The sequence below is a fragment of the Cydia fagiglandana genome, chromosome 25 (genome assembly GCF_963556715.1).
Source record: "Cydia fagiglandana chromosome 25, ilCydFagi1.1, whole genome shotgun sequence".
Lineage (NCBI taxonomy): Eukaryota > Metazoa > Arthropoda > Insecta > Lepidoptera > Tortricidae > Cydia > Cydia fagiglandana.
The window spans coordinates 8474023-8497145 of NC_085956.1; the positions used below are offsets into that span (position 1 = coordinate 8474023).

At 45.1% G+C, this 23123-nt stretch overlaps 1 protein-coding gene across 1 annotated transcript; it reads left to right on the forward strand.

Annotated features, from left to right (window-relative positions):
- The first annotated feature begins 2637 nt into the window (after positions 1 to 2637).
- On the forward strand, positions 2638 to 21757 carry LOC134677050 (uncharacterized). The gene is made up of 9 exons (XM_063535478.1): positions 2638 to 2726; positions 5083 to 5212; positions 6198 to 6308; positions 13695 to 13830; positions 14608 to 14693; positions 15735 to 15944; positions 16467 to 16671; positions 20980 to 21065; positions 21541 to 21757. Exons 1-9 carry the CDS (start codon positions 2640 to 2642, stop codon positions 21738 to 21740), a joined length of 1251 nt encoding a protein of 416 aa, XP_063391548.1. The 5' UTR covers positions 2638 to 2639; the 3' UTR covers positions 21741 to 21757.
- The last annotated feature ends 1366 nt before the right edge of the window (positions 21758 to 23123 follow it).

A 23123-nucleotide genomic window follows, 5' to 3' on the forward strand; every position in this document is an offset into this window, starting at 1 on the left:
AGGAAACTAATATTAACACTCATCAATAAGTAGTCGTGAATTGGAACAAGTATAAATTTAAAAAAATTGGAAAAGTAAAAAGCACTAGTTCGAGATAACCAAGTTTCCGCACGCTAAACAGCTACGTAAAGTAGCACTTTTTGAGCAACTGTATTAAAAAGTACTTTTTGTAGCTAAAGAAAATTTACTGCCAACTTTCGACACATGATTAAAACTTTTAGAACGCCATTTGACTTTGATCCTTGTTCTTTCACAGATACGTGTAAAATTTTTAAATTGTCTAAAAGTGTCGCCATCTACATTTATGCTCGTGTAGATGGCGACCCTTTTCGAACAAGGATGTTAAATGGCGTTCTAATAGTTACAGCCCAGAAGCCTTCATAAAGGACAAATTCCAAAATGTAATTTTACCTTTAATTCCGAAACGTGAAACGTGAGCGTGTCCATATTTGTTAAGGCGCCCACTGATGAACAGTCCGCCGGACGGTATCGGCCTGTCAGTTAGAACAAAATTTTGACAGTTCCGAACAACTGACAGGGGGCCAATTTTTGAATTTCGATCGGTCGATTTCGTCACTCGAACTTCGGTGGAAAACGGGGAAATGCTAATTTTTGAAATACGAGCGATCGAAATTTGAAATCTATTGGTATTGACCACTCGATATCAATTCTATTAGTAGAATTTAAATGCCTAGTAGTGGAGATATCATTTAACGAAATACACGAAATCGAGTGGTCGAATTTCAAAAATCGGCCCCCAGAAGCACAGAATAATAATAGTACCCAGAAGCCTTCGAGAAATCAATAGTGGTTTCTCGAAGGTTTCTGGGCTATAACCGCGAAAATCGAAGTTCGCAAATTGCAGGGATTTTTCTCTGTCACTCTAATTACGCTTTCGTTGGAGTAAAAGAGAAAGATCCCCGCAAATTGCGAATTTCGGTTTTCGCGGTAGCCGCTCTGAAACGTGAGGCGTGTCCATATTTGTTAGGTATTGTAGACATCTTTATTTAAATTTATGCATTAAATGTAGTAAACAGATATTAAATAAAATTATGTTAACCGCTAGCAGAATGAATACCTACCTATTCGTAATATTTGATGCCTAAAGGTGCCATCACACAGGCGCGTTTTCCGGGCGGGGTGTGAGCGCGGCGTGAGCGTTTTATATGTAAACGCCGCCCGCAAAACGCGCCTGTGTGACGGAACCTTAACCTAGATAACTGTTGGAAAGAATCATAGAAGGTAGGATTGCATAGAAGTGGTATACGCGTGCCTCCGTGAGGGACAAAACATACGCAAATGCGACACTGTGATTGGTCGAATTCATTTGTTGCCCACCATTCTCCATACTAATAAAAAGGTGGGGAACAAACAAAAAGTGAGACTGTGACAAGGACAAGCAATAATACCGCTTTCTCTGCTACTCCTACTGAAAGATACATAAGACTATCTCGTTCTGTCAGTTACCCCCACCACTCATGCCAGATCCAGGTATATCCTAGATTCATGGAAAGAATGGAAACTGTCTTCGTAAACTGAAGGAATCTTGTTTTATAGGTAACATGCATAAACGCACGTGGAACAAGTTTAAATGTTTGAATAATATACAGCTTTTGTTCGCGTGCGTAATGCCGTCACATTCTTTCGACCTTAACTGCTGAACAGAGCGGCTACCGCGAAAACCGAAATTCGCAAAATTGAGGGGATCTTTCTCTTTTACTCCAATGAAGGCGTAATTAGAGTGACAGAGAAAAATGGATTTTAAAAATAAAAATAAAATAAAATTTTATCGAGGTTTGAAAGTCAAATTTCACCCAACTCACCCCATTTTACGGTATATCTTCGTATGGACTTCTCATAAGTTTTCCTTTACGCCCTGATTTAGGTTATGGGCCCAGCACGCTTCCGCTGCACTAAAATCCTCATAAAATACTAGGACTCTGTGAGCTGTGGACCTCGAATGTAAAAATAAGGTAACAGATTTGCAAGACCGAAGTGATCCCATAAGAGAACTGTGAACAGTTTTGTGCGGTGCTCTATAGTTCGTTTTTTTTAGCATTAGAAATAAGGTAAACAATCTTGATGTGATTTAATTAAAAAACACATTTTAAAAATAAGTTACGGCAAATATGTAACAATTATGAATGTAATACGATCATTTATATTCTTCTGCTTTCATAAGTAATAGTTTTTGATTTTTAAAAAGCGTTTTTCAATTAAAAGACATGTCAAGATCGCTTACCTTCTTGCAAGTTCTTTCTAATGCTAAAAAAAACGAACTATAATAGTTATTTGTTTTACAAGGGGGCAAAGTTGTTGTTTAACCGCTCGTGCTAATATTGATACCCGAGCAAGCGAAAGATTCCAAAATTGAACCAATGCGACAGTTGAACATCTGAATACGAAAACAGTTTTGCTCAAACTGAGACCATCAGTATATTGTTTATTTAATCTACTTGGAAAAGTGACGTTAGCCAAGTTTGTTATCTGTACAAGTCTTTGATGAGATCTTCACTGATTGCACTAGGTACTTCACCAATATTCAATATAAACCGATTATTAGTCAATAATTATCAGTTTCCCGTTTGATAAGATTATAACAGTGAATAAATCAGTACAATACGGACAGCGATGAACAAATGGCCTCTTTATCCGTGTTTGTTCCTTTGTTTGTATGTTTTGGTGTAGTTTATAGTCAGATATTGTGTGAGGATGGATATTGTAGGGTGAGTACCATATGTCTGGTATGTAGTGTACAGGAGCAATTACCGTAAAATGGGGTGAGTAGGGACAAATCCGAAATTCGACAAGCCTCGATAAAACTTTATTTTTATATGTGGCAAAATGATTTTTATACATAATAAATGTTCCGGTCGTTTAATTTTAGTTTTTTTATGGTTTTGTGTAGTTCCATTTCGTAACTTAAGAGATAAATACGAAATAGTAGGAAATCCCAGCTCACCCCGTAGTTGGAGGAGAGAGTTAATTCCTACTAATATGAGTTTTGAAAATTGTTGGTACGACACTTAGGCCCACTTGCACCATTCCTCTAACCCAGGGTTAACCGGTTAAACCTTGAATAACCATGGTTACCAGTACAATTTGACACTGGGTTGACGGTTAAACCGCTTAACCCCGGGTTAGTGTGATGGTGCAAGTGGGCCTTAGGGATTATGAACATTATAATAGCTTGATTTGTTATAAAATATATAATTTACGTAGCAGTAGCCTGTAAAAACCAACTCAGCCCTCTGTCATCCCTCCTCACCCCATTCATAACCCAACTGCCCTCGTAATCCCTACTCACCCCATTTTACGGGATGTAGGGAATCCGTGCACATCAAACTAAACGAAGCAGTTAGCAACCTGAAGACTTTGCTAGGTTACATGAAGAAGGTGGGACTGGTAGGAGGCGTTAGGAACAGAAACATATTAATCAAAACTAAAATATTACTTTGCTAATCCGCGCAAAAAGATAACGTGCTAGTCAATCAGTGCTAACCCGTTATACTTACTTGCGTATTTTTTGCATGCAATTAATGTTCCCACCCTCCCACCGCAAAAATAAATACGCAAATAAATATAACAAACCACCACCAAAAGAATAATACTCGACACAAGTTTCGCCTTCTTTTGGTGGTGGTTTGTTATATTTATTTGCGTATTTATTTTTGCGGTGGGAGGGTGGGAACATTAATTGCATGCAAAAAATACGCAAGTAAGTATATCGGGTTAGCACTGATTGACTAGCACGTTATCTTTTTGCGCGGATTAGCAAAGTAATATTTTGGTTTTGATTAATATGGATTTCCGCAAAGTAACGCCTGATTCTATTCACTATTTAGAAACAGATTTATAAAAGGGTAGCAGACACGCATGTGACACGCCTGGACTAACAAGCGTAAGCACAGAACAAATAATAGTACTGTAAAGAGGGCGGCCTAACGGGAGGACACCGTGGACAATGGAAACACTTTCTTTGACTTTCTTTTTAATATGTTTTTAGCTAATTTTCACATAAGATCAACATCTATACTCGGTAGCTGCCTCTCATTGAATGCCGAATGCGCATCGCGTTCTCTTTGACAGCGGGCTGATATTCTAAATTTAAATATCATAACTAACCAGACACAGATTAAAAAGGCTGTAAAGGTTGCAAACCTTTACAGTACCTACTGCGGTACAGAAAGGAAACTTTCCTACAAAACCGAAGTTTGACAGCGTTTCAGGGTCGAATCATGCCGTCCCTGTCTAATATGTATATGGCACTATCCCTTTCGGCTATTTAGGGTTGTCAAAATTAAAGCCATTATCTTATCTCTGGTCGTGCACGCAAAGGGACGTCAAGTTGTGTCAACCCTAATAATTGCTTGGAGCAATGCTGAGCCGAACGGAGCTGAGTTTGCCCGAAGGGAGGAGTTTCGCATCCAGGGCGTAAGCCTGTGAACCAATGTGGTGTTCATGTAGGGCTGCCATCTCTACATTCGCCGAACTCGGACAAAGAGTAAAAAACTCGGACATTTAGTGTAAATCGCATTTCTTCGAACAATACTTAATGCCGGTACCTACCTAAATACATATGTAATTAAATTCAATAAGGTCCTCACAATAAAAGTGTCCGGGTTTTCCACGGAAATTTTTTGGAAACCTCCCCGGGCGGCCCCCGGACGACCTCCAAACTAGTACAAATCCGGGGAAACCCGGACGGCTGGCAGCCCTATTTATTATGTCGCAGTCAAATTGTAAAGGCCCCTGTACATATTGGGCCAGCGTGGGCCAGTCTGGGGGACGCATTTATGCGTTAGAGGGAGCAAGTGATATTGCTGTCTCATTCTACCGAATGGCTGCGTCCCGTGGACTGGCCGGCCCTGGCCCATTGTGTACAGGGGCCTTCAGGTGTTTCCTCACAATAAAAGTGTCCGTGTTTTCCCCGGACACTTTTTGAAAACCTCCCCGGACGGCCTACAAATTAGGACAAATCCGGAGAAACCCGGACGGATGGCAGCCCTCTTTATTATGTCGCAGTCAAATTGTAAAAGGCGGATTCTTACAATTTGACAGCGTCATTAACATATGTTACAGACATACGGGTTCGAGGTCGGCTGCTCGGCCTCCTCGCAACACTGCAGCGTCAACAACGCGACACATTCGGGCATCTGGCTGCTGTCGCCGACCACATGCAACTGCTGCGATTATTGTCTGCCTTTTATAGGTAACAACCTCTAAGGATCACGCTAGACCGGGCCGTGCCCGGGCCGAGGTCCGACATTAACATATGTTACAGACGTCCACAACGCGACAGCAATGCAGCGTCAACAACGTGACACATTCCGGCATCTGGCTGCTGTCGCCGACGACATGCAACTGTTGCGATTATTGCCTGCCTTTTATAGGTAACAACCTCTAAGGATCACGCTAGACCGGGCCGTGCCCGGGCCGTTGCGTCCGACATGTCATTTTCTATGACGGCTGATCGGTGATCACGTGGTGCTTCCCATAGAAAACGAAGCGCCGGAAACTCTGGCCCGGTCCCGGCCCGGTCTAGCGTGAGTCATCCTTAATAGGGGTAGCCGAGCTGTCAAATTTTGCGAGCACAAAAAACAAGGGTGCGTAGCCAACATGCCAATCGCGCTCCGTAGCGAACGAAACGCAACTGACACTGTCGCACTATATAAAAGAGTGGAGAGAGACATAGTGTTACTTTATCGTAGCGCAAGCGATTGTCACCTTGGCTAGGCACCCAGACATCGACGTATATGACTGGCCTTACGGGCAATAAGAATGGGGCATGAATGGCGCCAGTACAACGGTGTGACACCGTTACAACGCGATTGATTGATGAGTTCGCATCACGCGCGCGATTGGTCGCAACTAGATGCGTTATAGCTCCTCTACACGATGGGTCAACGCCGGCCACTCCAAGGGACGCAGCAATGCGGTAGAATGAGATAGCAATATCACTTGCTCCCTATAACGCATAAATGCGTCCCTTGGAGTGGCCGGCGTTGGCCCATCGTGTAGAGGAGCCATTAGACTGCACGATTGGCTCGAATTCGTGAGTGACACCGCTGAACTAGTACCATTTTTAATGCCTGTAAGGCCCGTTCTGAGATATACGTCGATGTACCCAGGTCTTAAATAAAATAGGTATATACCTAAATGATGAAGATGAAAGAAAGAATATGTAATGATTTCAGTGGAAGGCGATCATTGCAGTTTGGGCGGGCCGGGGACAGGCACCACAGTTGGTAGATGTGGCGATGGGCTCACCTGCGTCGCAGCGGCGGATGGCAACTTTTGTAGAAGAAGTAGGTACCGTTAAAGAATAAATAATAGTAGGTATGTACTCCTGTTCACTCTCTAACAAACCGCGTCTAGAGCACAGAATATATAAAAATTTTACCTTCCAATAAAATTATTATTATGTTTCCTATCCACATCGGATATCTTCATTGAGAGAGTAACGCGATCGTTGACCAATGATGCCGCTAGCGTCTATGTAGTCGCTCCGCCCCACGCCGTGACGTAGTTCCGCTTCCACTTCCTGCGAACCGTTGCTCGCTTCCCGCCACTCGCCACCGCCATGTCATTGTTGAGGAGAAGTACCGTCGGCATAAAAGTAGCCTAGTAGCCTGCCAGGAAGGCATTACTCAGATATCCGATGTGGATAGGAAACATAATAATAATTTTATTGGAAGGTAAAATTTTTATATTATGTGTTCCGTACTCCACATCGGATATCTTCATTGAGACCTGTTTATTATCTCCTGGTGGCGAGTTAGCGGGCGCGCAAGCGATAGGGCTACACCTACTGTCATAGAACTCAGAGAACGAATAAATATGTATACACCATATTGCAACCCATGAAATCACAGTGACTCGTTATAATGTGAATTACAGGAAATTGAGAATTGAAATTGTAATCTCAGGTTCGAAACTGGTTTAAGAGAATTCTCATTCGAAATCGCATCCGATCCGCAGAATCTCGGCGAGTCATGTTCCCAATTAACATAAGCGAAAATATCGCTAAGTGAATAGCTTTCCAGCCAATTTAGTTATTAAGTACATCGTGGATCAAAAGCAATCGTAGGCGAGGCCGGCTTGGATGAGACTGTGGCTGAAAGAAATAAGCGAAGTGTCCCCTAACATTTTGTGTAATTCTCGCAAGGTGACGTACCCAGACTACCTACTTATACTGGGTCTATACTTTATTCCGGAGCTTCTAAGAGTCCAGTCGGTAAGACACGTTATCTGGTTTAGAGCCGAATTTCGGACACAAAATAATAGCGTTAAAATTATCTATGTAATTGCCCGGGCTACAGTGTAGTAGAGTAAGGTCATTGACCCTGCTGCCTGATGCTAACAGCAAAAGTGCGGCAGCTATTCTATCGTACTTCTTCTAACGTACCTAACGTTGTAGGGCTATTTAAATTAGGGCAAGTAGATGTCTCGCGTCCCAAGCTGGTGCTTTGGGAGGCGCTGGTCTCGCTATTAATGGCGTTGGAAGAAGGCATAGTGTCCGATAGTGGTTCATACACAGCACTTGTGAGAGGCTTATGAACGAGTATCGTTCTGAAAGCTAACATGGATAATAGAAATAGACGTCTGAGATAGCTCGCTACTTCACTGGATAGAGGTACCTGGCAGTTGATCTTATTTTTGATGCACCATAAAGACCGTTTCTACATTGTGGCCGTACATGCAGCCTAGACAAGGGGACGATCTAGGGGCTCCCGTTACTGTTTTCTATACAAACACAGTACCGGAATCGTGAATATCCGGTTCTTCCATATTAGTGAGACAGTGACAGTTGCGTTTCGTTCGCTACGTAGCGTTAGACCTTGGCATGTTATATGCATGCGCCAGTCACGCCAGTAGCGGACGTCACTCCTGATCCCGCCAGCTTGGTGTTGGAGCGTCCTATCTGACAGGAGCTACGCCTCATTCTTAAGGTCGTTGACTCGTAAGGGAGGGCGGTCTGACGTTGTGTTCACTAGGACCGCCAGTAAATTGCAAGCTTACTACAGCTGCTTTAAGACTCCTTATCACGCCGTCGCAGTACACAGACTAGGCTGGGAGGTGGAGACATCCATGCCAAGTCTCACAGGCAGCTGTCAAAGGTCGTGGTAGCAGTTCAATGAGTCTGTTAAGAAATACCGTGGCACAGTGCGAGGGCTCTCGAAAGCGGAGGCCGGCCAACAAGGCGCCTGTCAGGTGAAGACAGTCTCGGCGGCTGCTGGGCGCAGCTGCCACTCGGGCGCGCAGTGACTTCTTGATAAACCGTTGCCCTCGGGGGTTGTACCGACCTGGCAAGTAGCAAGCAACCAGCGCGACCTGTAGACGATCTGCTGGCATCAGCAGTTTTTGCGACAGCCGTAGTAACGGAAGGGATGTAGTGTCGCCGTCGTTTTATGTATACTGTACCGGTGCGGTTGTATGTTTACACTTCTGTCGTCAGCGCTGCAGATGCGGCCCGTTAACGGTTACTCTTCGCTGAAAGGGCCTTACCTCGTACATTGTCTACCAATATTGGAGATTGTAACGGACTGCTTGCATAAGATGAGGAAGAAAGTGGTGCGAGGCTTTCGGCAGCTCCGTGTTGCTGGGGACTGCGAAGGCTTCACCTTCCTCCATGAACTAAAGTTTGCGAATTTGAGACTGAACAGAAGGCATTGAGTCTCATTTCTGCGAGAAACTCTGCAGCAAGGCAGGCCTGTATGTCGCGAAAAAGAAAACTTTCAATCGGTGTGTTGTGCCGCGTGTCCCACGTGATGTCTAGGAGCGTGATGGTCTAATTCGCTTTATCCGAAGAGACACCCTATATCGAGTTAGTATAGGGCATCGAGTTAGTAGCATGCTTTTAAGGAAATCGAACTGATGAAATCAAGTCTAAAATCGATTTTGGCGCTTTGCGTAACAAAACTGTTTCGATAAAGTCGAATACAGACAGATGGAAACTGCTGGAGTCCTCCTGGCCCCTTTCTCTTAGCACCGGAAACTCAAGCTTGTTCAGGCGCAGCGGGTTTATTTGTCCCATTTTGTTTATTATGGCTTTTCGCACGAGTTCGTCTTTGTAAGACGGAACTTAAGCTGGAGAGCGCGAGCAAGCAGAGATAATTATGTGAAGTCTGCAGACCTTTTCGATGCCTTTCACCTCGGTTTCGAGCGGTCGCACAGGGCCTTGTCGCTAGCTGTTCTCTGGTTGGACCACTCCATGGCCTCGAGAAGTCGTAGGAGCTTCGAAGCGACACAGCGAAGTCGATCAGCACCTTTATGAAGCCCGGGAACACGACGTATTTTCCTCTGAGTATCGACATATCTTACCGCTTTCAACTCCGGGCAGTCGAGCCGCGCTAGGACGGGGCTCTTTACGACCTTGTCTGCCGTCGCCGGAGGATTCTTTAACCGAAACCAAGAGCTTAGCGGTCTGTTCGTGCTGTACCATACCATACCTATACCTGCACCATAGCTATAGGCGCCTGCGTACCTCAATGGAACCATGTGGACAGGACAAAACTGATACTGTGGCGCCCAGCGAGCAAGGGACGACATCGTCGTAGTTGCAGCATCGGTGGGCAGCATCGGCGTGATTGTGGCAACCGCCGCCGCTCGGGAGGCGCCGGTGCGTGAAGCTAGGGGCGCCATCGTGGCGGCCGGCTCGGGGGGGAAGGGGGGGGCACCGGTGCCTGAGGCCGGGCGGTTCATGGCGGCCGCCACTGGTTCGGGAAGCGCTGGTGCGTGAGGCGAGGACCCATAGTGGCGGCCCGCTCTAGAGGCGTTGTCGCGTGAGGCGGGCGGCTCCATCGTGGCGGCCGCCGCCACCGGCTCGGGAGGCGCCGGTGCGTGCGGCGAGAGGCGCCATCGTGGCGGCCAGCTCGGGAGGCACCGGTGCATGAGGCGGTCGCCGTCTGGCTGGCTGGTCTGGGAGGCACTGCTGTGAGGCGAGAGGCGCCATCGTGGCGGCCAGCTCGAGAGGCGCCAGTGCGCAGGTGGTGGTGCCATCGTGGCGGGCGGCATCATCGTGGCGGGCAGCGCCATTGTGGCAGCCGCCGCCACCGCGTCGATGCGTAATGCGAGAGGCGCCATCGTGGCGGCCAGCTCGGGGGGCAGGCGGTGTCATCGAGCGGGCGGCGCCATCATGGCGGCCACCGTCGCCAGGCTCAGGTGCGAGAGGCGCCGTCGTGGCGGCCAGCTCGACAGGCGCCGGTGCGCGTGACGGACGTTACCGGCACGGGAGGCGCCGATGGCTAGGCTCGTAGTTGCACGCATCATCACGGCGACGCTGTTGCCCTCGGCGGTGCCATCGTGGTGGCCACACCGGCGCGTAGGTCACCAGCGACGTCATGACGGCCGGCAACCAACGCGGCGATCGTCGCTGTACTCGTAGCATTTCCACTGCTTACACGTAACTTACCTTCCTTCCGCTCGAGCAGTCGGGACGCAGAAGCGGTCCGCCTTCACCTTGGCGCGATCCACCCGCGATGCGCCCGCAGCTGCAGGAGCGGGCGTGTGACGTCTCGCAGAGCCACGCGGATCTCTCGGAGTCCCGCTGGAGTGGAAGCGTCCGCACCGCAACTGCAGCAATAGGAGCGGGCGTAGCAACAGGAGCGGGCGTGTGACGTCTCTCGGAGTCCCGCGGACTGGAGGCGTCCGCACCGCGACTGCAGCAACAGGAGCGGGCGTGTGACGCCTCTCGGAGTCCCGCGGACTGGAGGCGTCCGCACCGCGACAGGCGTCCGCACCGCGACTGCAGCAACAGGAGCGGGCTCTCTCCCGCGGACTGGAGGCGTCCGCACCGCGACTGCAGCAACAGGAGCGGGCGTGTGACGTCTCTCGGAGTCCCGCGGACTGGAGGCGTCCGCACCGCGACTGCAGCAACAGGAGCGGGCGAGTGACGTCTCTCGGAGTCCCGCGGACTGGAGGCGTCCGCACCGCGACTACAGCAACAGGAGCGGGCGTGTGACGTCTCTCGGAGTCCCGCGGACTCGAGGCGTCCGCACCGCGACTGCAGCAACAGGAGCGGGCGTGTGACGTCTCTCCGAGTCCTGCGGACTGGAGGCGTCCACCGTGGCCCGCAGCGTCGCGGTGTCTCGGAGTCACCTTGGACGACAGCAGAAGACGCGGCGCGCGCGGGCGGGGGCGGGCGCCGGGCCCGCGCCCCCGCGCCGGGGGACGGGGCGCCCCGGTCGCGCCGCAACTAACAACACGAGGTACTCCCAGGCTACTGCCTGAGAACCCTCCTTTAGTGACGAAGTAACTTCTGAACGCCAATAAAATTAGAATATCTTAAACTGGCTCACCGGATGGTTCGAGACAATCCAAACCTCCTTATCAGCGAAGCGCGGCGCCCGAAAGCAGCGCGCGCAGGCCGTCCGCCGCCGCGCCGCCCGGGCGCCGCCGCCGCCGCCGCAGGCACGATGACCGCGCGTTCCCTCTCCGATGCGGAGCGACTTGTTACCACTTGTTAACAAAAACCACTGACGCACTTCCTACTTCGATCTCGAAAATGCGAGTTAACGGTAACGATTTTAGCAGCATGGAATGTGAAAATTAATTTAGCAAGAAAAAAGTGGGTAGAATCGAAAAGCACCGTTCGATGACTTCGATCGCGAGACCGCCAAAAGACTAATAGTGGCGATCTCTGCCATATCTCACTATTTAATCGACCGAGCTTTGGATCGGAAATGTTAAAGCACCATGCTGCAAAAATATACGCAAAAAATATTTGCGGACCATCGGTCAAGACGGTCGACGAAACAATGACATGGCGGTGGCGAGTGGCGGGAAGCGAGCAACGGTTCGCAGGAAGTGGAAGCGGAACTACGTCACGGCGTGGGGCGGAGCGACTACATAGACGCTAGCGGCATCATTGGTCAACGATCGCGTTACTCTCTCAATGAAGATATCCGATGTGGAGTACGGAACACATAATAATAGTACTAGGTACAGAAGACTCACTCTCTAACACAACGCGTCTGTCACGATCAGCACAGATATGGCCGCCAGGTGGCGACAGCGCCACGCGCGGCTTATGGCAAACCCCAAAATTGGGGTCGAACGGATGTACTTTTAGCTACCTGTAGCAAAGCGACGAAATCGCGAAGTGAGCCACGCCTGGTACCGTCAAAGAATAAAAATGTAATAAGGTGTATTCGGGTAATTCCGAATGTCGAAAACTGTCGGATAATTCCGAAATGAGACTTTTATTATGATGGAATTAAGGGTGATTTTCATCTGAATTTCGGAATTATCCGAGTAAACCTTAGTAGGTATGTACAGGAGGTTCACTCTCTAACAAACCGCATCTAGAGTTAAGCTACGAAAAGTCTGCAGCGATTTTGTTAGCCCTCGCAGTGCCAGTGTTATTGATACGTCATAATTTCATAGAAGTTTGACGAAATAATACTTGCACTGCGTGGGCTGTCAAATCCGCTGCAGACTTTTCTTGGTCTGACTCTATTACGAGAGATATAAGCGCAGGGGCGATCAGGCGTTCGTTCCGTAGCGGTGCGCGGCAAGTACTACTGCTAAACACCAAAATTGGTGAGGGTCGCATGTACTTGTAGCGACGAGACGAAATCGCGGAGTGAGCCACGCCTGGTACCGTGCGGCTTTCGACCATGTTGCCCAACTGCATACCTATAAGTAGGTATACGCATTTTACCCGCGCACCATAAGCCAACCGACACCAGTACCCCCTCTACACGTTCGCCCAACATATTGGACCAATAGGTTGGGCCATCGTGTAGAGGAGCCATTAGACCGTCACAGATTATGGTTTGGCTTATTGGTCTATTGGCATTAATGAGTAGATCTGTGCAACACGGAAATCTATCAGACAGAACTAAGAAATTACCTGGACTACAGCAGGCGTGGCTCACTCCGCGTCTCCGCGATTTCGTCGCTTTGCTACAGGTAGCTAAAAGTACATCCGTTCGATTCGACCCCAATTTTGGGGAAAGCCATAAGCCACGCGTGGCGCTGTCGCCACCTAGCGGCCATATCGGTGCTGATCGTAACAGACGCGTTTTGTTAGAGAGTGAGTCTTCTGTACCTACCTAGTACTATTATTTATTCTGTGACTACAGTCAGATTTCTGCAACCACAGAATTTTACGCACAAATTGAAGGATGTTGTCAATATCACGTTCATCATCATCTTCCTCGCGTTGTCCCGGCATTTACCACGGCTCATCAGAGCCTGATGGGGTCCGCTTGGCAACTAATCCCGAGAATTTTCGTAAGCACTAGTTTTACGAAAGCGACTGCCATCTGACCTTCCAACCCAGAGGGTAAATTAGACCTTATTGGGATTGGTCCGGTTTCCTCACGATGTTTTCCTTCACCGAAAAGCGAAATTCAAAGGCCGGGGTTCAAACCGCGATCTCCGGATTGGAAGTCGCACGCTCTTATGGCTCCTCTACACCATGGGCCAACACCGGCCATTCCAATGGACGCATTTATGCGTTAGAGGGAGCAAGTGATATTGCTATCTCATTCTACCACATGGCTGCGTCCCTTGGAGTGGCCGGCGTTGGCCCATCGTGTAGAGGAGCCATAATATAACGCTCACTAACACGGTGATAATTACTACCATCACATATCGCGCGGTCAGGTCAACGCGGAATGTGCTCATTTATAAATATCTTAACAACTTCCTCAAGATTGCCAGTTCAAATTTGTTTTTTTTTTCAGTGGAATCCGATTGTCACACAGCGCAGGACGAGTATGATGCACGCTATGAATCAGGGCAGATCGGGTCTCTAGAACAGCGACCAGCTTGCGACGGCAAGGGACGCTATCAGCATTTCCACTGTGTGCCTACGCAGACGTAAGTGTTCAGAGCAATCGTAAAATCCGCCAGATCATGAAATTCCTAGACATATCATGAAACGCCCCCATTTCCAATAAAACTGGTTAGATTGGGTCATGGAGCAGCGAAGGATGCGATGGCAAAGGGTTGCTAACAGTATTTCCACGGTGTACCTACGCTGACGTAAGTGTTCAGAGCAATAAGGCAGCTAGGCTACGGCCAATCGTAACATCCATCAGATCATAAAATTCCTAGACATATCATGAAACGCCACCATTTCCCACAATTCTGGGCAGATTTGGTCATGAGCTGTGACCAGGATGCGATGGCAATAAGGCACGATATCAGCATTTCCACTGTGTGCCTACGCAGACGTAAGTATTCAGAGCAAGGCAGCTAGGCTAGGGATATTTATGTCAGCGGCCAATCGTAAAATCCGCAAGATCGTGCAATTCCTAGGCATAACATGAAACGCCGCCTTTTCATCGAGGTCTCTAGAACAACCAATCGAGGGTCGAACGCCAGTCATATTTATCTTCAATAATATCTACAATCTCAGACCACCCAGACCAAAAAGCACACCGAAAAGGAGGAGGCAGACCGAAAAGGAGATGGCGGGACGACTTGGACGTATTTTGTCCGGATTGGCGGGAAACTGCAAAGGACAGGGTTGAGTGGAGGAAGCGAGCGGAGGCCTTTGCCCAGCAGTGGGACACTTAACCAGGCTAACAAAAAAAAACTATTATTAGGAGAGTACATCGAAAATTAAATCGTTTGTACGTTTATGTTTTCCAGGTGCTTCTGCCAATCGGACGAAGGAGAGCGGCTGTTCGGAGAGGTTCTTCATCAGGGAGCAGTGACGGAACGGAATATGCACTGTGGTTGGTATACTTACTTACTTACTTACTTGGTTGGCGCGGTGACCCAAAATGAGTCTTGGCCTCCAACACAAGAGCACGCCACTTTGATCGGTCAGAGCGGTATCCCGCCAGCTTTCGCCGACGCCGAGCTCACGGAGCTCGAAAGGATGGGTGAAGATCGGGCAGCTAAAAGGGCCTACTTGGGTCGACCAACTGGGCGCCGTCCTGTTGGTCGACCTAAATACCTATTTAATTACACAAACGGGTCTACCGCGATATAATTTCATTGTTTTTACCTTTAATTCCGACGTTTCAGCTGAGTTGCACCAGCTAAAAGTGTAATTAAATATGTGTACAAAACGCGAGAGTTTAAAGTGTTATACGACCTAAATACCGTTGGGCAGACAGAGTGGAGGCAGACTGTGGTTGGAATACTTGGTATATTGTGACTCCCCCATCTATCATCGGGATGAAGGACAGCTTCGGACCTATTTTCGTTCTAGCAAAGAAAGTGGAATTCCTACAGGATATCCTATACCGGCATTAAGTCCGACTGTTGTACTTTTTGTATGTGCAATAAAGTTTAAAATAAATAATAAATAAATAATATTCCAAGTTGGACCTTTTAGATATATTTGTTAGCCTGTTGTGTCCCACTGCTGGGCAAATACCTCCCTCTCTTTCTCCCACGCGTCTCCTTCTATGACAATCTCGCAAAAGGCCAATCTTTCCGAAAGACGTCAAGTTCGTGACGCGATCTCCTTCTAGGACTGAGCGGCTACCGCGAAAACCGAAATTCGCAAATTGCGGGGATCTTTCTCTTTTACTCAAATGAAGGCGTAATTATAGTGACAGAAAAAAATCCCCGCAATTTGCGAACTTCGAATTTCGCGGTTATAGCCCTGGCTTCTATACAAATACAGTACCGGAACCGGGAATTCCCTGTTCTCGCCATACAAACACAGTACCGGCAGCATTTCCTAGTACGGAACCCTAAAAAAAAAGGAACGGACTACGAGGGACGAAGCAAGAATAATTTGGAATAATTCCCGTTATTTTCAGGTTGCTCCCGTCTTCACGACCAGATCAAGAAGTCCATCTCTCCCGGGGTCAAATTACCCGTCATCGGGCTCCGCTGCACGTCGGACGGGAATTTCAACCCTGTGCAATGTTTAAATAACGACTGTTATTGCGTGGACGAGATCACTGGGGCTATAAAGGGGGATGAGAAGGTCAATTTGGAGACTGAGCCGATTTCGGAGTTGTCATGCTGTGAGTATGTGTTTATTGATAGTCTGAGGTATACATGACGGCGTGTGACGACCATGGGGCTTTAAATCCAAGGCTTGATTTTACTCGCTAAACTAAGCTAGTTTTACTATGGGACCAACGCTCAAATCGGGGAATTCTTTTTGGCTTTTCCAAACAATATGTATGAAAAAAAAAAGTCGGGATTTCGGGGTTGGTGCCATAGTAAAAGTAGCTCAGTTTAGCGAGTAGAATCGAGCCCTGGATTTAAAGCCCCGTGGTCAGACAAACACTGTATAGGTAGAGTTAAACCAAGAAAAGACTGCAGCGATTTTGATAGTCCACGCAGGGCAAGTGTTATTTACCTATACGTCATAATTTCATAGAAGTTTGTATGTAAATAAATAGTACATTTTTCGAAGTTGTAACTGTTAACTGTTAGTTCGTTAACCTTATTACTTACAAAAGGCATAAGGTCCACCGATGGACAGTTAAAAGAGTGTTGCTGTTTTTACTACGATACTGATGTTGCCCCTTTGCTTGCAGATGACGAATCTCTCGACCTCTTCCCCTCCAACACCGGCACTCCCCCCTACAACTACACCTCCCCCTGTCTCGAGGAAATGAGAGAGAGGATAGAGTTCCTGGAGGAGAGCGAGCGGGACGGATTCAACGTGGACTTCTTTAGCAGTATACCGGAGTGCTTGCCTGATGCGACATATGGAAGGGTCGTGAGGACTTTTAACGGATCGTAAGTAAAGGGGTATCAGTCGATTATTTGTTCAGGAAGGTAGTTTTTGTTTACTTTTATTTAATGCAAATACAAATTTGATCAAATATTGGACAGATGAAATACCACCCTTAAGTTGTATCCAGACGAGACAATTTTTCGCCAACCTGATGAAATTCTCCGATCGAACAGGGCCGTGCGGACGCAAATACCAATTTGATTCCCCGATTACATCAGCAGGTGCGTACACAAAAATGCCAATTTTCATAGTAGAATGCAAATTGGTGATTTACTTTGTGTACGTGTGGACGATAGATGAGATTGACCAATTGGGTCAAACAGAAAACTGGGTTACGTCTTTCATGTAGACATACACAAGAATTAAGGGCTATAAAGGTTAATTTTCTCATTTAACCCTTATGCACGTGAAAAGGTCCTCCTGTTATTTAGAGAACTATGATAAAATCATTACTTACATGCCCACAAGCTGTTAACTATTGCCCATAGGGAGAAAACTAGTGTGTTCGCGCGAACTGTACATTTTTCTCTCCTAAAATTAACCTTTATAGCCCTTAATTCTTGTGTATCTCATCTTGTTACATGTACATACATGTAACACAGTTTTCTGTTTGACCCAATTGGTCAATCTCATCTATCGTCCACACGTACACAAATTAAATCACCAATTTGCATTCTACTATGAAAATTGGCATTTTTGTGTCCGCACCTGCCTCGGAGTAAATATCTATGGAGTAGAGACGCGCACTAATTTCTATCTGAAAAATTCTGTCGTTTTTGGCGCGGGGGACGAGGTAACGCACACAAATAATGTTAACACTAATGCATTTTTAGCATACGTCGCTACACACGCACACGACAAAATTATCAAACACTACCAAAAACTATATTCACACAAGTACAAGAACAAACACAGACAACCCTGTCCGTGAACGAGATGACGTCAGTTCTAAGTAAACCTAGGTAGTGCGAGGGACGCGTCGATAATATTGTCGATAAAATTGACAATGAATTTTAATTTCTGCTTTTATCAATTATAATAATAATACAATATCAAGTCTTTGTACCAGCATTTTACTAACTTTCAATTTTTGTATTGTTTAGATGTTATTTCTAATAGTTTGTCAATTTGTTGGCCAATCTTGCAAGCTGATATAGAATGATTTTTTATTATCAGTTCATTAGTTAATATTTTACATGTTGGTTTACTTCTGAAAGCAATGCAATATACTATCGAGCATGCAGATCTGCATGATGACAGAGATGGAACGCGGCCATAGGATGTCATTTAAGGGTTATTGACTAGGGGATAATTAGTATATATATCGGCGGTAGATCGTTAAATCGGGCATATCGAGATATTCCTAGGCATATCATGAAACGCCGCCATTTAATAATCTGCCTTTTGCATTTTTTGCCACTGCTAGTGCTGCATTCTATGTGGCATTTGGAGCAGAATGCGTAGATACTAGGTAGGTACTAAAATCATACGCTACCCAAACACGTACTATAAGTAGGATGTCAAGCCATTTCAATGGTTATCATTTGCTAAAATTTAGGACATCCTACTTATTCGATATGCCTAAATGTTGAGGTTTGAACGGTATGGCTGGTGGTCACTAGTCAGATCATGACATGCCGGCGTTTCATGATTTGCTTAGGAATATCACACCTTGAAGTTAGCACGATATGGCTGGTGGTCACTAGGCAGATCATCATCTGCCTAGGAATATCACACCTTGAGGTTTGTACGATATGGATGGTGTTCGCTAGTCATCATGACCATCTGTATATTATTCATTATGTTTATATCGATTTTACCGATTTTGGTTTTTATGGTGTCCCATCACTAATATTGGTACGGTGATACCAGAGTAATAAATTAAAAGTGCCTATTTATGGAAAGTGACAGCCGTAAATACCTTAAATTAATAATATATTTGACATGTTAAATAAAAATATATAGCTGGTCAAGCAAATCTTGTCAGTAAAAAAGGCGCGAAATTCTAATTTTCTATAGGACGATATCCCTTCCCGCCTACATTTTTCAAATTTGCCGCCTTTTTCTACTGACAAGATCTGCTTGACCAGCTATATGTAGAAACTAAAGGAAATATTTATTTTCAAAAAATAGTCTATCGGTAATTTTACGTTATTTAGGGGTTGTGCATAAATCACGCGAGATGGTTTCGACTACTTTTTGATCCTCCGTCCCCCTTTTCTTTATTCTTATAGATCTATTAATTTGATTAAATAGATTAGGTTGATATGAAACTAAGGTGTTATATGAAAATAATGTGTTACATAAATTATATAACAAAAAGCATAGCAAATAGGGCATATTACTGCAATGTTCTGCCGCCAGAGTGTAGCACTAAGCTAGCTAGTTTTTCTCTTTTCACTTTATCGCTCAAATATGCAATAGTGATAGAGAGGTTAGATAACGAAATTTAAATTTTCTTGTTCCGCGGCGGACCACCAGATTGTGATGGATTGTGGTAGTCGCGCCCCCTACGCAGAGTTTCGCATAATATTTCCTATTAGAAATTCTACTCGTACCTAATTAATATTTAGAAAGTCTTCTTTAGAATTACCCTAAATTAGATCTAATATCATATCACTGGTATCACTGTCAGATTGACAATGTTTTTTAGTTATTTGCAAAATTAATGCACTATTTGATAATATTTAGATGTAATAGTACTTAAATATGATAAGAAACGTGTTCTTTTTGTAGACTAGACGTTTCCGATCTCATTTTGCATGAGAAAATGCTGCAATTCGGTATTTTCGGCTCCTATCATTCCGCTTAGACTGACGTTTGCTGAATGGCGTATGACGTGTGGCAACTAGTTTTATATAACCTCCTTGACCGGCGGCCGCGATCTTTTTGCAGAGGGGAACGCCTGTTAATGGCCGCTCCATAGATATCTACTCCGAGGCACCTGCTGATGTGATCGGGGAATCAAATTGGTATTTGCGTCCGCACGGCTCTGTTCGATCGGAGAATTTCATCAGATTGGTGAAAAATTGTCTCGTCTGGATACAACCTAGGGGTGGTATTTCATTTGTCCAATATTTGATCTGTATTTGCGTCTCACATTTTGCTTAATGAGAGAGTGAGACGCAATGCACATTGGAGCAAGATATTGGACAGTTGGAATACCAACCTAAACTGCAACTTTTTAACACTAACTTCTGCCCGCGACTTCGTCTGCGTGGAAGATGACTGATGTCTTTCCTGGGGCCGCTTACTAAATATAGGTACATACCAAATTTATTCTGAATTGGTTCAACTGTTAAAGCGTGAAGAGGTAACAGACAGACAAAAGTTACTTTTTCATTTAAAATATTAGTAAAGTTTTGAGGTGACGAGAGGGTAGAGGGGTTACTTAAAAGAAACACATGCGCTTTATCTAATGGTCCGTTTACTACTGACTAAAACATTCTATTCTATTCTATTCTATTCTATTCTATTTTTAATAATATCATCTGTCTCCCTATACTATACCACAGTTTGACCGAGGTAAGTCTGCAATGATTTTGATTGCAGTGCAAGTGTTATCCTTACTTTCGTCATAATTTCATAGAAGTTTGACGTTTAAAATAACACTTGCATTGCGTGTGCTATCAAAATCGTTGCAGACTTATCTCGGTCTGACGCTACATACAGTCTGTATCTTTAGGTATTTAAATATAAGTAAACAAACAAATTGTACATTTTCGGGTAGTCATAATTATAACATTTATTGGTTAACCAACCAAATACAAAACCGCCTGGATCAGTCACTGAACTTAACCTACATTATTCGATCATGTAATGTTTTCATCTACCCTCAACTGGCTTAAGGAGCCATTTGAGGGTAGATTTTGTTTACTTTTATTTATACCTAAAGATACAGAGTATAGGGAGTCTACGGATTAATATTATTAATTTGCCGCCTTTTTGACGGAAGTGGTTGGTCTTTAGCCCGCTCCAGACTATGCGCGTGAATCGCGGGCGAAGCCGCGAACGCGAGTGTGGAGTCGATTTCGCTGTCTGCGAACATCGACGCCACACTTGCGTTCGCGGCTTCGCGCCGCGATTCGCGCACGAGTGTGGAGGGGGCTTTTCGAAGATTACCTGTTCTGTTGGTTGACTTGCGTTTTGTTATTGCAGTCAAGTTTGGGTGGACGAACGTGGGCGGCATTACTTTTGCATTTAAAATATTGTTATGGATTAAAATTGTTAATTTGCCGCCTTTTTTAGAGACGGAAATGGATTACATTTTCTGTTGGTTGGCAGTACTAATTAGCGTTTTGTTATTGCAGTAAAGTTTGCGTGGACGAGCGTGGGCAGCCTATAGAGGGGTATGAAGCGATGCCCGGCACAACGGAGTATGAAGAAATGAATTGCAGTAAGTTCTAGGACTGATGTCCCGTCGGAATGTATTAAAAATGCGAAAATTCTACATGTAATCAAATTCAGTAACTCCATATTTTTGCATGGAGTACGCAATTTTCCATAACCAAAATGAAACTTTCCTGAGTGTGAGATTTTCCTGAAATTATGGGGATATTTTTCGAAACTTTCCACAATTTGCACTATATGTAAGTTCAATGGTATCTTGCCAGATATTTGTACGTCTTATCAGCCGGTTTCCGGTTCCGGTGTGTGAACGGGACATCCAACCAAAATAAAATTGGTCAAGCAGATCTTGTCAGTAGAAAAAGGCGGCAAATTTGTAAAATGTAGGCGCGAAGGGTTATATATAGTCCATAGAAAATTTGAATTTCGCGCCTTTTCTACTGACAAGATTTGCTTGACCAAGTATATTTTGTCACTTCGAGTCGATTTTGAGTGAAATAAAAAAAAACAGTTTTTTTTTTCAGACTGTGCCCTAACAACCCTACTAATGGCCTCTCTGAGCGAGAAGCCAGTGTGCTGCAGCAACGGCAACTTCCGGCGCATACAGTGTCGCCGCGGCGCCTGCCGCTGCGTGGACGGCGACGGGCGGCAGGTCGGCGCGGAGTCCGCCGATGTGGCCGAGCTGCCGTGCTACGGGGGACACGACGGATGGAAAACGTGCTAATAAACGTTTACTGTATATTTAAATTTGTTTTTTTTTTATTTCCTCATATGACTCATAAAATTGGCTAGGTGCAAAATCTAGACACGCGGAGGCGTGTCAAGCCAAGTTCAAGCAAAGGAACTGGCTAGCCAGCGCCAAGTGTAATATTACACGAACCACTTGGTGCCACTTTTGACCCTTCTATAACTCAAAACATCTTTAACGTAAACACATAAAACTACGTGTGTTTAATTATATCCATAAGGACATCTAGAAGCCCAAATTTCATGAAGCTAGCTCAAACGGTTATAAAGATATGAAGGTCAAACAGTCGTAAATTTTAAGACTGACTGACAGACTTATAGTACCTAAACCTAACCTACTTCCAGATGACCTAGAAGGATGAAATTTGGAATCCAGCTCAGTTATTGTGTGAAAGCGTAGGAAAAAATCTAAAAATAAAAAAAAGTTATAAAATAGGGGGGGTCCCCATACAAAAAAAACATTTTTTATTGTGACTGACATATAAGTTCCTAAACCTAACCTACTTCCAGATGACCTAGAAGGATGAAATTTGGAATCCAGCTCGGTTATTGTGTGTAAGCGTAGGAAAAAATCTAAAAACAAAAAAAAGTTAATAAATAGGGGGGGTCCCCATACAAATTTCTTTTTTATTGTGACTGACATATAGTACCTAAACCGAACCTACTTCCAGATGACCTAGAAGGATGAAATTTGGAATCCAGCTCGGTAATTGTGTGCAAGCGTAGGAAAAAATCTAAAAATAAAAAAAGTTAAAAACATAAGGCCAAGTCAAATCTAACCTGCTTTAAGATCTCGCATATTTTTTAAATAACAGCAATTGTTATAGGTATCCAATAAAGCAAAGAAATAGAGTTTAATACTTGTTTATAATGTTATTTTGTTCCTATAAATACATATTTGGATTTTGCATAGAACTTGGCACTCATTTAGATCTCCATTCTTTTTGCGGCGAACCCCACAGCCAAGCATAATTTTTGTATTGAACTTGGCTCTCCTTTTTTACATTTATGTTTTTGATGGGATAATTGTTTATTTAATATGGTGAAATGCGTATAAACGCGACCATCACTTTGATTGACTTTGTTTCTGTCAAGCCATTCCCCTTCAGTAGAAAAGAGCAGCAAAAAAGAAATAATAGCTGCGAAGGACTAACGTCCTATAGAAAATTTGAATTTTGCGCCTTTTTCTACTGACAAACTTGTTTAACCGGCTATATTTTGAATTTCACGCCTTTAGCCCCCATACGCACGACAGCTTTTTCAACGCGCGTTAAAAAAGCGCTTGAATCTGTTCGCACTCTAAATTCGACTTAACGACCAAAGCTTAAAGTCTAAAATCCAACAACACTGGATAAAAAGC